The 13,843-nt window shown below is 41.2% G+C and overlaps 3 protein-coding genes across 3 annotated transcripts; all 3 read left to right on the top strand.

Moving 5' to 3' along the window:
* The first annotated feature begins 1,283 nt into the window (after positions 1–1,283).
* LOC149392744 (uncharacterized) lies at positions 1,284–2,195 on the top strand. The gene has a single exon (XM_089617027.1). It carries the CDS (start codon positions 1,284–1,286, stop codon positions 2,193–2,195), a length of 912 nt encoding a protein of 303 aa, XP_089473153.1.
* Positions 2,196–6,192: 3,997 nt separating this feature from the next.
* On the top strand, positions 6,193–7,847 carry LOC149392743 (ethylene-responsive transcription factor RAP2-3-like). Its single transcript, XM_089617450.1, has 2 exons — positions 6,193–6,613; positions 7,092–7,847. Exons 1-2 carry the CDS (start codon positions 6,409–6,411, stop codon positions 7,655–7,657), a joined length of 771 nt encoding a protein of 256 aa, XP_089473576.1. The 5' UTR covers positions 6,193–6,408; the 3' UTR covers positions 7,658–7,847.
* An 847-nt stretch (positions 7,848–8,694) lies between these two features.
* LOC149392742 (uncharacterized) lies at positions 8,695–12,848 on the top strand. Its single transcript, XM_089617504.1, has 7 exons — positions 8,695–8,950; positions 9,060–9,081; positions 9,211–9,361; positions 9,710–10,094; positions 10,460–10,557; positions 11,096–11,161; positions 11,815–12,848. Exons 1-7 carry the CDS (start codon positions 8,787–8,789, stop codon positions 12,618–12,620), a joined length of 1,692 nt encoding a protein of 563 aa, XP_089473630.1. The 5' UTR covers positions 8,695–8,786; the 3' UTR covers positions 12,621–12,848.
* Positions 12,849–13,843: the final 995 nt, after the last annotated feature.

Here is a 13,843-nt window from a genome sequence, read left to right as displayed (position 1 = left end):
CACTGAGATGGAAGAAGAGGTATTGGAAAAAGATAGTCACCACTCGAGTCCTGAGAAGAGGTATTATGAGAGGGAGGGGGTAGGTGACACGTGTGTGCAGAGACATGTCACTCAGCCAATTAAAGACAAAATTAACTCTTTAATTGGTAAAGCCCGGCCCAGTATCAGTCTTTCTGGGAATGGAAGTTTGGCCCAAACCAGGGATAAGCCCAAGGTCTCCAATCCTCCAGGGGATCAGCGTGTTTCTGAGTCTGCGAACCTGCGACAATCTGAGGCCGAGCCATCTGCGCAGAAAACTAGCGAGAAGGTATACCCACCAGAGTCGAAACCCAGAAGCACGGAGAGAGAGGCGGTGGGGGCACAGAGTCAGGCCGCGTCGACTAAGAAAACCTTCACCTTCGAAGCTGATTTCCCAATTCCTTCTAGCGAGACGTGTCATGGCAGGGAGGTCGAGCAGGGGATCTCTGGTCGCGTGGGGACGAGGGGTGGTAAAAATAACCCGAAACGCTCAAGGTCGGCATCGGGGGAGAAACACTCGTGGAAGAAGAAAGCTCGCCAATTCTGCGAGCGGAGGATATCGGCAGAGACAAATGGCAATCCCTTGGTCGACGGTGTTCCTGAGTTCTTGAGTCCCTCCTTTCCTGTGTTCCCGGCGAGACAAACACAGGAGAAGCTCTATGAAGTCTCGTCACAGCTCTCTCTCCATGTGATTTCCGACTCATCGTCGGATTTGGCAGGAGAACACCCTACGAATGAAGCGGCGCCCCACGGAGATGAGGGTGTCCGGAAGCAATGAATTCGCTATTCTGGAACGTCCAGGGATTGGGAAATCCCGGGACGAAGAGTGCCCTTCGGTCGCACTCTCTTAAGTATAAGCCCGACTTAATCTTTTTGTCGGAAACTAAACTTAGGAGTAGTGCGGCCGAGAGGGTTCGTCTGTTATTGGGTTTTGAGAATTGCTTTGCGGTGGAGTGCGTGGGACAAAGTGGGGGACTGTTACTCCTTTGGCGGGATTCGGTGGACTTTCGCTTGGGGTCGTTCTCGAGGTTCCATATTGAAGGGTGGATTAATGACGAGAAGGGTAATTGCTGGAAGATTTTGGGTCTCTATGGAGATCCGGTGGCGGGGAATAGGAAGTTCACATGGGAGCTCGTGAGACGGTCATGTCCTCATTCAATGGGCCATGGCTTGTCGGGGGGGACCTCAACGAAGTAGCGGATAACTTTGAGCTTAGTCATGGAAGGGTGAGAGATTCTTATCTTATCGAGAGCTTCCGTCACATGATGGAGGATTGTGACCTTGACGACTTGGGGTTTGAAGGGGAGAGGTTCACGTGGCGGCGGAGTTCGGATCCGGATAGTGTTGAGGAAAGGCTCGATAGGTGCCTCTTCACTCCGGAGTGGAAGACGTGTTTCCCGAAGGCAAAGGTGTTCCACTTTGAGTATTGGAGCTCGGATCATCGGCCACTCCTTGTGACTTCTCATGGTAAGAGAACTATTTTTCACCCGAGGAGATCGAGACGTTTTTTCTTTGAAGAGGCTTGGTGTGACGAGGAGGATTATGGTCAACAAGTTCGGTGTGCTTGGGAGTCGTGTAGGGGGTCGGGGCTGCCGGGCCTCATTGAGTCTCTTCGGTCGTGCAAGGATTCCCTTAGCAAGTGTGGAGTGGATAAGAAGTCGGATTTGAAGGCCAAGATCGAGCTTCAAAAGGAGGTGGTTCGGAGGGCGGGGGACTCTAGTCTTGGAGTCGACTGCGGTGTTTTGGGCCGGGAGCAAAGGCAACTTGATGCGCTTGTTGAGAAAGATGAGAAATATTGGAGACAAAGGAGTAGAATCGCGTGGATGAAGTGTGGCGACAAAAATACCACTCTTTTTCACCGTAAAGCCTCGACGAGACGAAAGAAGAATTGCATCGAGAGCTTCATCGACGACGACGGGGTGCGGAGGGTCGGGGAGAAGGGTATCGAGGAGGTTATTACCTCTTACTTTAAGGGGATTTTCACATCTTCGAGACCCTCTCCGGAGTGCATTGGTAGGGTGGTGAACGGGGTTGCAACGCGTGTCTCCGTCGAGATGAATCATAATTTGCTTCATCCCTATGAGAGAGATGATGTTAAGAGGGAGGTTTTCTCGATGGGTCCCATCAAAGCACCGGGTAGTGACGGGTTTCCGGTACTCTTCTACCAAAAGAATTGAGAGATTGTTGGGGATCGTGTGACCGAAGCTTGTTTGGGGATCCTCAACGAAGGAGGGCCGATATCGGACATCAACGACACTATTATCACTTTGATCCCCAAAGTCGACAACGCCTCTAAGGTTAGTGAGTTCCGACCCATTAGTCTTTGTAATGTGATTTACAAAGTGGTTTCTCGATGTCTTGTTACGAGGATGAAAGGTATTATGGAGGAGGTGATCTCGGAGAACCAAGGTGCTTTTGTGGGGGGTCGTCAAATTTTTGACAACATTATGGTTTGCTTTGAGGGGATCCACATGATGAAGAGAGGTCGGTTTGAGAATGGGGGCTTCGCGGCGCTCAAGATCGATATGGCCAAAGCTTACGACCGGGTGGAGTGGTACTTTATCGAAGCTATGATGTTAAAGCTTGGTTTTTTCGTGGAGTGGGTGGAAATTATCATGCGGTGTGTCACTTCAGTGAGTTACTCTTTCAACATCAACGGCTCGGTGCGCGGGAAGGTTGTGCCGGAAAGGGGACTCCGCCAAGGGGATCCACTATCACATTTCCTCTTCCTTATTTGTGCGGAGGGACTCTCTTGCCTTCTCAAGGAGGTGGAGAGACGGGGAAATATTACAGGGGTTCGATTCGGGCGCGACAATCTCCGAGTCTCTCACTTGCTCTTCGCCGATGATAGCCTCATTTTTTCCGGGCTTGCCTTGAGGAAAGTGAGGCGATTAGGGGCAGCCTTGAGTCGTACTCCGCTGCGTCCGGTCAACTTGTTAATTATGCTAAGTCCGACATTAGCTTTGGGTGCGAGGTACCGGACGAGGATAGAGAAGGTATCGCGTCGAGCCTCAGAGTGTCGATCACGGAATGCCACCATCGTTATCTCGGCCTCCCTACGCTCACCGGTAAGAGGAAAATTGAGGTGTTTAATTTTGTCCGTGATAGAGTGTGGGCTAAGATCAAGTCGTGGAGGGGCATATGGTTTTCCCAATCCGGTAGGGAGGTGCTCATCAAGGTGGTCCTCCAATCTATTCCTAGCTATGTCACGAGTTGCTTCCGTCTCCCCAAAACTCTTATCTCCGCCATTTACAAGGCGGTTGCGAAGTTTTGGTGGGGGAATAGCGGTGAAGAACGCAAGATCCATTGGTGTAAGTGGGAAGACCTCACCAAACACAAGAGCGAGGGAGGACTTGGCTTTCGAGACTTGGAAAAATTTAACCAAGCTCTAATCGCCAAGAGTGTGTGGCGTCTTCTTAGGAGACCGGGCAGCCTTATTGGGCGGGTATTACGCGCGAGCTACTTTCCGGGGGGCGACCTTCTTGGAGCGACTTGTCCTTCGGCCGGGTCTAGCCTTTGGCGCGGTTTAACGTGGGGGAAAAAGATTATTATCGAGGGGTCTCGGTGGAGAGTGTGAGATGGTGAGTCCGTGTTTGTGAGTAAGGATAAATGGATTCCTCGTGTCGATAAATTATCCCTTGCCGACCCTTCATTTATTCCGAATAACATGCGGGTGGCGGAGCTTATGAATTATGAAGGGGGATGGAATGAAGCCTTGGTCCGAAACATGTTCGCGAGAGAGGATGCGGAGTCCATACTTGCCATCCCGACTAGTCATACGAGTTGGGCGATGTTCTCCGGTGGCACTACTCCAATGACGGGGAGTACTCGGTGAAAAGCGGGTATTGGCGGGCAAGCTTAAACCTTCCGATAGCTAGATCGTCTACTCGTTCGGGGTATGCTACGTGGTGGAACACTCTATGGAAGCTTAAGGTTCCGCCCAAAATTAAGCTCTTCGCTTGGAGAGTTTGCAAAGGGCGTGGATCCCGGTAAACGTGACGCTCCGCCGCCGCCGCATTACCGACGATGATCGCTGCCCCGTTTGCCGTGAAGGTCCGGAAACCGCCAATCATGCTTTGTGGGGGTGTCGATGGGTGAAGAAGGTGTGGAAACTTACTCGCTTCCGGACGATGTTGAAAGGTTTCCAAGGAGGGGATGCGATAAATATCTTCGCCAACGTCGTGGAGTCCGATGAGGTTAGTAATCTTGATTTCTTTGTTGTTTTGATTTGGGAGATTTGGAACCATAGGAACAAAGTCCTTGCCGGTAACCCATCATGGTCCCCCGAAGCTCTTGTGGAGTGGTCGGGTGGTTTCCTCGAGGATTATAGAGCGGCGAACAAGGGCTCCTCCGACAAGGGCAGCAAGTCCGCACTTAGTAAGTGGCCGCCCCCGCCTCCCGGAGTGATGGCGGTGAGTGTCGACGCAGCCATCGACGAGAAAGGGCACCGATACAGCACCGGATGTGTGATTCGAGACCATATGGGGGTGGTTGTGGCGGCGGAAGTCTCGGCCAAGGCTCATGGTCTTGACGCTCCTCTTGCGGAGGCTACCGCCATTCTTAGGGGGCTCGCGCTTGCTAGAGATTTCGGCTGCTCTCGGGTGGTGGTGCATTCCGATTGTCTCCAAGTCGTTCGTGCGGTTAAGAACGGAATCATCCCGGCTACGGAGCTCGGTATTATCTTAGAGGATATTAAGGTGAGTATTCTCGGGTTTCATGAATTTAGTATCCTTTTTATCCCTCGTACGTGTAATATGGTGGCCCATGAATTGGCCCGGTTTTCTTTTGTTGCCAACTCAGAGGTTCGTTGTTCGGGGCTTGTCCCGTCTTGCGCCGTCCGTGGTGTTCTTAATTATTTTTCGTCGATGTAACCACAGTTTTCCTCCGCCATACCTGAGGGTTCTAATATATTGCCGCGTGGTCCTGCCCACGTTTCCTAAAAAAAAAATAGTTTTAAGCATAAAAAAAAACAATAAAAGAAAATAAAAATAAACCCTGCTGAAGGGCAATTTGTTTGTTCGAAATCCAGTGGGCTATTTTGTCTCTTATCCATACTGTGTGTACTCACGTACGCTTTCAGTAATGTTCTTTTTTATTTTCCATTAATCCCAACTCAATTTCAGCAACAAACTCATGAAACCCTTTAAGAGATAACAACGATATATATGGTAAAAACAAATATGAATACGCAAAGGAAAATATATATGATAGTGATACATAACCTGTAAAGGATAATCATTAATGTGGTGTGGATTTGCATGAAACAAATTAAAGTGTATTATAAATTTATATACGGTTTTTTTTTTAGCCAAATAATAATAATAATAATAAAAGTTGCTAAAAGAAAATCAAACAAAATTAGCATCAATTTGGTTTTATTAATAACTTACACTGCGTTTTATCTTAATCTAAAGCATTATTTTCCACCATATGGTAAATCCCATTATGATATTTACATAAAGGTAAGTGTGATTACGATTATTCCCATTGACAATAGTGTGTACTATTAAGAATTAATGGTTCCAATTAAAAAATATTGAGGATTATTGGAAGATTACTCGGCTGGGAAAATGATTATGACATATGAGAATAAATGTTTAATATTTTTTACAAATATACAACATTGGATTCTAGAAAATATCGCTATCTAATTGACATCCGAATAATGATAAACCGTAGATAAATATTTAATAAAAAATAATAAATTATTCGACCATAATATTAGCATGTCTTTAGATACGTTATAATAATATTGTGACAAGGAGAAACACGTGACTTACTCCGCGAGACGTTATAATATGACCAACTTAAATTACGAGTACATAATTGTATTAAATTTATTCAATTATATTCATATATATTTCCTAATATCAACATAGAACCTGTAATAGTGTGTTAAATTTTAATCATAATCAATCTCCCCGTTGCAATACGATAATTATCGATTCATTGATTAGATGATAATCATTCTCAAGCTAAAATTAAAAATTACTCTTATGATAACATCGTCATAACAAAAAATGGTCACAATAAATTTTCGGAAGAGACGTGATTTCCAAATAGGCTCGGTCGATTCCATAAATAAGTACAAATATATAACCATAAACATATATTATACACATATGATAACTTGATAATATTTGCACACTAATATTTTAAAGAGAAAAAATATATATATAAAAAGGAGGGTATGGGCAAGGAATTGATCAAGAAAGGAGTCATTATAGTTTGTCTTTGTCCATATATCCAAAATATAACCGTCTATTCTCTCATGTGTGACTATATAAGCAACAAAGGTAGAGAAGAGAAACCAAAGAAAAGCAACTCATTCGAGTTTTTCTTCCATTAGTACCATTACTATTTCATTTTATATTTAATAATTATAAAATCATGTGTGGTGGTGCAATCATATCCGAGTTTGTGCTGGTGAAGCCTGGCCGCAAAGTCACGGCTGAGAAGGGCTTTTGGCCTAAGCTCGATACCTTCTCCGACCTCCTCGGCCTCGAGTTTTCTTCCAAAATTGTCAACAAAGAGTCTCAAATGACGTTTGAGCCCTTGGACAAATCTTTTTGTGACCAAAAACCACCCACCAAAGGTACGTTTTCATATTATTAAGGATTCATGAATGTTTAACTATTAAGTAGTTATTTTGCTTGCAAAAGAAACACCAAAGCTCTTTTGTTTCTTCCAAAATAATGACAATAGATAAAAGTAAATTTTACTTCAAAAGTTTATCAAATTTTTATGTTTTTAGTCCCACTTATTGCAATTTTTGGTTCCGCCGCTGCTGGGTCATGTATCAATTTGCTCAAGATCAATTTTCCAATATTTTTTTTCCCGTAAATTCATTGCATTTGCGTGTGTATTTTTTGTTTTATTATCAGAGGAAGAAAAAAAATTAAGAAGAAGAAGAAAGAAAGTGCAAAATAATGATAACACGGGTTGGAGAAACGGCCAAAAAAAAAAAAGTGCAAAATGATTATTCTTCTCTTTTCATTAACCAACTAATTAATTTGTTCTTGAGCAAAAAAATTAATAATAATAATAATTTGTTGATACATATTTATAAACAGTGGTGACAAGCACAGGAAGTGACAAGGGCAAGGCATCATCCGAGAGCGGTCCTAGGAAGAGGTTCCGTAAGAACGCTTACAGAGGAGTAAGGCAACGGCGATGGGGAAAATGGGCGGCGGAGATTCGTGACGCGCGCAGAGGGAAGCGCGTGTGGCTCGGAACCTTCTCCACCAGCGAGGAAGCCGCACGCGCCTACGACCGAGCCGCCATCCGAATCCGCGGCCCCAAGGCCAAGCTCAACTTCGCGGCTTCGTCGTTTACTCCTGAGAACAAAACGACATCTGCTTTGTCGTCGTTTCCTGAAACAAAAACGACATCTTTTTTGTCGTCGTTTCCTGAAACAAAAACGACATCTGTTTTGTCGTCGTTTCCTGATACCAAAACGACATCTGTTTTGTCCTCGTTTCCTGATAATAAAACGACACCTATTTTGTCGTCGTTTGAGAAGGCTGATCTGAAGGAGCGGATCTCGAGCTTGGAGTCGCTTTTGAGTCTCGAGCCGGCTCAGCCGCCAAGCGCGTGGATGCTCGACGACGTCGTTTCCGAGTATAGCAGTCTCGTGTGATAATGTTTGTTTTCTTTGTGATTTTTTTTTTTTGAGGGATTTTCTTTGTGATTTCCATGCCATGTTTCCATAGTTACTCCTTTTTTTTTTTCTTTTTTTTCTCTTCATGTAATTAAGCGACGCTGGTAAAGTACTTATGTAATTTTTGTTATGAGTAAAATAGAGATGTATTATTGGTTTTTTTTTTTTTTTTTTTTTTGAGGGCTTTGGTTTTTTTTTATCAAACATGTATTTTTTGTATTTAGTACTTCGTGGTGTGGAACGTTGTTATTAAAAGAAATGGAGTTTTGTGCCCATTAAAGTGATTATTTTATAAAGGTTATTAGTTATTTATCTTTTGTTTTTTTACAAGATTTTTTATCTTGTTTATTCTATTGAGTTGAGCTTTGTTTTCAATCAATTTCACATTGAAGAACTACACGGGGTAATTAAGAGTATATCATAGATATTAAAGGTATATAATTCTAATTGGTTGCAAAAATTATTCGCAAATTATTATTATTATTATTATTATTATAATTATCTTGATTGTAATCACCTATTCTTTACATTTATTTTAAATGTACCCGTTTTTTGTTATTTTGATTTTAAATGTACCCTTTCTTTATTGTTTACGGTTTTTGTTACACTTCTATTTGATAAGTAATTTTTTTTTTTCGAATGACTAAAAATCATTGTCTTTCCGAATTTTAAAAAGAGGAAATGGTGGCAATAATATTAAATGTTTGATCAAACTACTATTTATATATTCAAAGTTTTTTTTTTTTTTTTGCAAAAATACCACATGTTACATTATAATGGGTCCGCTACTACTCGGACCGTTAATTTCAAACATAAATTTTAACGGTAAAATATTTACGTATAACTAAATTTGAAATTTTGAGTATTTTTACAAAAGAAAAAAAAAATGAGTATATAAATAGTCTATTCTTTGAGTATTTTTGTAACTATTTCCCTTTTAAAAAATAGTGAATCTTTTTTTGTAACTTTTCCGCTTATAGTTTAGTTTTAAATTTTTAATTATGTTGCCGTGGGTAAAAATTCCAATACGGACCCCAGAAGAGAAAAAAAGGCCCAAAGGTGATACCAAAGGCTTAGGAAGTCGTTTGGAAGCTCTGACTCGGCGGCGATGGCGTTCTCCGGCGCATTCTTCCGCCGCCTCGCCCGGAGGACCAATGCCTCGGATTCGATTCGCAGCCAGCCATGGCTCGTCGGCGTCGAGTATCGAAAGCTCGCACGAGAAAATAAAGTCGATTCGTTTGTCAAAACCCTAGCTTCTTCTGTCATCGGAACGTAAGTGAAGAAGATAACTGTTCCAGAATAGTTCAGAAATTTGAGTTTCATTCGTTCATAATTGTTTCGTATGTAAGACTGTAATTCAAAAGGACTTTTTTTTTTTCAGTGAGGAAGAGGCGAAAGATAAGGTATGCTCGTCTTCTACGACTAGTGATACGCGTTTTGGTGCTTTGATGTCCGAAGTAAACTCGGTCTCAACCCAAAATAAAACCCTAGCTTATAAAGCTTTTTTCTTGGTCTCCGTTTGTTTGCCCTAGACTGGAGCGAAAGGGAGGAGAGAGAAACCTGAAGCAACAATGGTGTCGCTCAAGCTACAGAAGCGTCTCGCCGCGAGCGTGCTCAAGTGCGGGAAAGGGAAGGTATGGCTCGACCCGAACGAGGTCAGCGAAATCTCCATGGCCAACTCCAGTGAGCTTCTCTCTCCTCCTCTCTTCTCGAATCCGATTGAACTCGTCGCATCTCCGTGAAATTTAGGGTTTGCTCATTCGCTTATCCGCGGTGGAAGAGTTCCGATTCTGTGCTGTTGATTTGAATTCCATAAACACTCTGAAATTAAGCTGAAACTTTGTGAAATCATTAGAATTCAAGTCTTTTGAACTCAATCTCTCAGCTTATGATCTGTTTTTTTTGTGATATATTTGAGTGTTTAGAGAGCTTATTACATGGCCTTGAATGCTGTAACTAAAACCTGGAATTTTATTGGCCTCTTGTCATATGCTATTTTGTTCCAACAACTTCATTCTTATCTAATTTCAGGGGATTCGTTCCTCGACGGGAATCCGAGGAGAAAAATTCATCCGAGGAGTTCGAGGCTTTTATCTGTCCCCTCGGCTCCGCTGTGGTGTCCTGTACGGCTATTTCAAACCCGCCACATCATCACTTACCGGGGCCCGGAGACGAGCTCGGATGAGGAGACTCTGGCGTCCACGAATTCGACTCCGGCGGAGGATGAGGGAGAAGAGGACTGCTCGGTTCCGCCGAAATGGGTGAGCCCGGAGTATTTGGAGGACGGGAATGTCATGATCGAGGGCTGCGATTTCGAGCACTGGCTCGTTATCATGGGGTTTCCCGCGGGAAATAGGGTCTCCAAGGACGAGATGGTCCAAGCTTATGTCTCCACTGTCGCCCACGTTCTCGGAAGGTACTGTAATTTTTTTAATTTTAATTTTTTTTGTTGGTGTTTTTGTTAATTCTTTGAAATCTGTAGGGTTTTTTTTTTTTTTTTTTTTGGTAGGGATTTAGACATGAATTAGACTATATATTTAATATTTGAATAATTAGACTACAATTGTAATTGCCTAATTGAAATTAGTCATTCAAGCATTTTTTTTTCTTATCTAATATGAACACCTAGATGCGAAGGACTTCTCCAACTTATTTTATTCTTATTATTATTATTAAGCTCATCTTTATCTTGATACAATAGTGCTGATTTTTATTAATATTTTTTTTGTTGGAGTTTTTTTTAATTGTGTGAAATCTGTGGGTTTTTTTTTCTCTTTGTAGTGAAGAAGAGGCTAAAGAGAAGATATACTCGGTTTCGACGACTGTGTACACTGGTTTCGGCGTTGCAGTTTCGCGGGAGACTGCACTTAAGTTTAAAGGTACTGTCTTTTTTTTAGTGTTTTAAGTGTTTTGTTTTGGTTAATGTTTCTGTGGTAATATTATGAATTTTTAGGTTTAGGAATTTATTAAGTTATTGATGAGACTCGAGAAAAAAAGGCTACAGTTTTAAGCTACATTTGCAAGTAGTCTTGTTCTTCTGTTCATATGGTCTGTTATTGGAATTTTCCTGATTGATTATAGTATTTCCATAGTCACATGATCATATCTAGATGTTCCTAAACAAAGATTTTATGTTTAATATATACATATATATAATCTTTTTTGGGGAATTGGCTTGCTATTACTCGTTATAGGGCTTTAGGCAATGAAATGATTAGTATTATTAGAGTAGTTAGTCTATAGATAGATAAAAGCTGAAAAAAAATCATTTCGGGTTTAGGCTAAAGCTTTTTCGGGTCTCTCAAAAACCCGGGTTTATCTTGTGATTCTATCGTTTACCAGTGTAATTCGAAGATTCTTCCTTTATCAATTGTTATCGCAACCTATTGTTTCTGACCGATTCTGTGAAATTGACAGGACTGCCTAATGTTCATTGGGTATTACCGGATTCATATATTGATGTTCCATCCAAAGACTATGGAGGTGAGTTTCTTGGTTAATCAATGAAATATATTTCTTTGGCTGGAAAAATTAAGTGAATACTTAATCAGGGTGTTCTAGCTAAATAGCCAATTGAAACTAATGAATTTGCAAATTAGCCACATCTAAATTTAGCAAAAACAGCCAAGTGTAGAAAAATTCGCAAGTCCTAGGTGTCTATAATTTTTTGACCATGTCTCGTATTCATGTATATAACTATCTACATCTTTCATACATGTCTCAAAAAATTTATTGACAGTTGCAAACTTTGGCTATATTGCTAAAAAAAATAAAAACTTACAACTTTGGTTATATCGCAAATCAATTAGTTTTGAGTGGCTATTTTGTATATCTTTGCTACGAGGAAAGAAAAAAAAAAGTGAACACTTATCAGGGTGTTCTAACTAAATAGCCAACTAAAAACTAATGAATTTTGCAAAATAACCAATGTTTGTCTAAAATAGTCAAGTAAAATAAGTAAATAAATAAAACAGCGTCGGTAACTTTTTTTACCATACATATTTTAACACTTGTCAAAAAAATTATTGACATTGTCAAACTTGGGCTATTTTGCCAATCAATTAGTTTCGAACCGCCATTTTTGTTCATTTTTTTTTTACCCTGTAATTTTTTTTACGCCTTTTTTTTTCCTTCAGGTGATTTGTATGAGAACGGAAAAATCACACCGAGGCCGAAATACCACGTCCCGTCGCCTAGAGCCGAAAACGAAACAATAGACCCGCATATCATGAAAATCGACCACGAGGCCGAGGAAATTGAGGAGGAGAGAGAGAAGGCGTACGAGCAACTCAAATCGACGATGGAGGCCGTGAATAAAGACGTCGCCACGTCAGCGCCGGCGTCGGACACCACGAGCTCGGAGATCAACGATCTGTTCCTGAGGCTGAGAAAGAAATTGGAATCTTCTTCTTCGTCGTCGGAGATTAGCAAGACCGAGGAGGAATCGGAGGCCGAGAAGAAAAAAACCGACCCGGCCGAGCTCCGAATCTCTTCTCAGACGAAGGAGAAAATGGCGGTGTACTTGAGCAAGAGCAAAGACTCGCCGGACCGCGCCAAAAATCCCGCGCGTCAGCTCGTACCGGATTCGAGCCATATGAAAGAAGCGATGAAGCTGTTCAAGATGAAATCCGGGCCGTTGAAGGACGAGGGCTCGACGGTTGAGATCGGAGGCAAAAGAGCGATTCTGCGGACCGAGAAGAAGGATTGTTCGGCTGAAACGAGAGACGGGGTTACTTCTTTAAGGAATCACCCGATTTTCGATACGCTGAAAGAGTCCGACGATCGGATGGTTGGGGAATCATCAGACGACCGCGATAACCTAAAGAAGAGATCGGCGATTGAGATTTACTCGTTCGACGGCGAAGGAGAAGAAACGAAGGAGGATCGACGGTCCAGATCGGTGGATGATAATAGTACCAAGGATGACCCAAAAGCAAATTAGAAGTTTTATGTTTTGTCACACCATTGTTTTTTTTGCTTTAATTTCCCTGATTTTTTGTTTCCCATTTATTTATTTGCATAAAAGGTAACTTTTAACGAATTATGATGATCCTAATAATGGAGAAGTAATAGCTTTAGGTTTTTCAGTCCTAATTTTATATGATTTGAAATCCAGATAAAACAAAAGTGTGTGTACTCTTATTTTAAGCAATGTTCTTTCATTTTTGCCATCCTAGTGAGATTCTTCAATTTTCGTAGGTAGTATATAATTGTAGTAAAAATGCTTATAATTTGATTCAAAAAGCACGGTAGAGTTTTAGAGCACCTCAAAAAAAAAAAAAAAATTGTCCGATTTGTATAGAGTAATCGAAAACTGTTTTCCACGCCTTGGTTCGGAAATTATTTGACTCAAGCACAACGAATTTGCAAAGGGGAAAACTCCTTTAGAGGGGATTTTGAAACTAAATGTGGACAAAGCCTTATTCGAACAAGAGTCTGTGTTCGGATTTGGTTTTTCAATGGAAGTTGTTATAGCTATCGGAATTCGAGAGGCTTTGAGCCGGATCAAAATGCGCAGGCGCACGGAAGCCATTATCGAAGCGGACTGTTTGCAAGTAATTCAAGCGATTAAAAAAGCTCGGCTATCATGGTTTCACCGGCCTGTGGTCAAATAGTCCAAGACTACAGAATTATATGTCTGAATTGTCAAATGTATCTCTTTGTTTCAAAAGTTCATTCCATATTGTCCCTAGCTAGTGCGTCAAGTTCATTACCACTTAAAAATGTTAATTTTTAAGCACACTATTCTTGTGATAACACAAACAAAAAAAACGTCTAGTAGAAGCATTTACCACATTTTTTTTAAGCAAGCGTAGCTAGCTAGTAAAATTAAAACCTTAAATGAGTTGAAATCAAATAGATGTTTTCCATCTTATGAATTTGTTGTTTATCTTATAGTTATAGGAATGCTAATTATGTAAACTATTTTAGAACTTTAACGTTTAAAACTATAATGGAAGTATCTAATAACTAAGAAATAGTTCAAATCAAGACAAGATATATATATATATATATATATATATATATATATATATATATATATCAACTATAAGAGATCTAGACCCGAATTCTCCTATATCTTTAATAATTGAATAATTAGTAATTGAAAGCAGTCGTTTAAGTATGGTAAATAAATAACTTTTTCTTATCTTAATTGACTTTGAC

Source organism: Urtica dioica, chromosome 6 (assembly GCF_054948205.1).
Source record: "Urtica dioica subsp. dioica isolate 48M chromosome 6, U.dioica_male_clone48M_v1_H2, whole genome shotgun sequence".
Lineage (NCBI taxonomy): Eukaryota > Viridiplantae > Streptophyta > Magnoliopsida > Rosales > Urticaceae > Urtica > Urtica dioica.
Note: the sequence above shows the minus strand (reverse complement) of the source record. Positions and strands in the feature narration are given on the sequence as shown.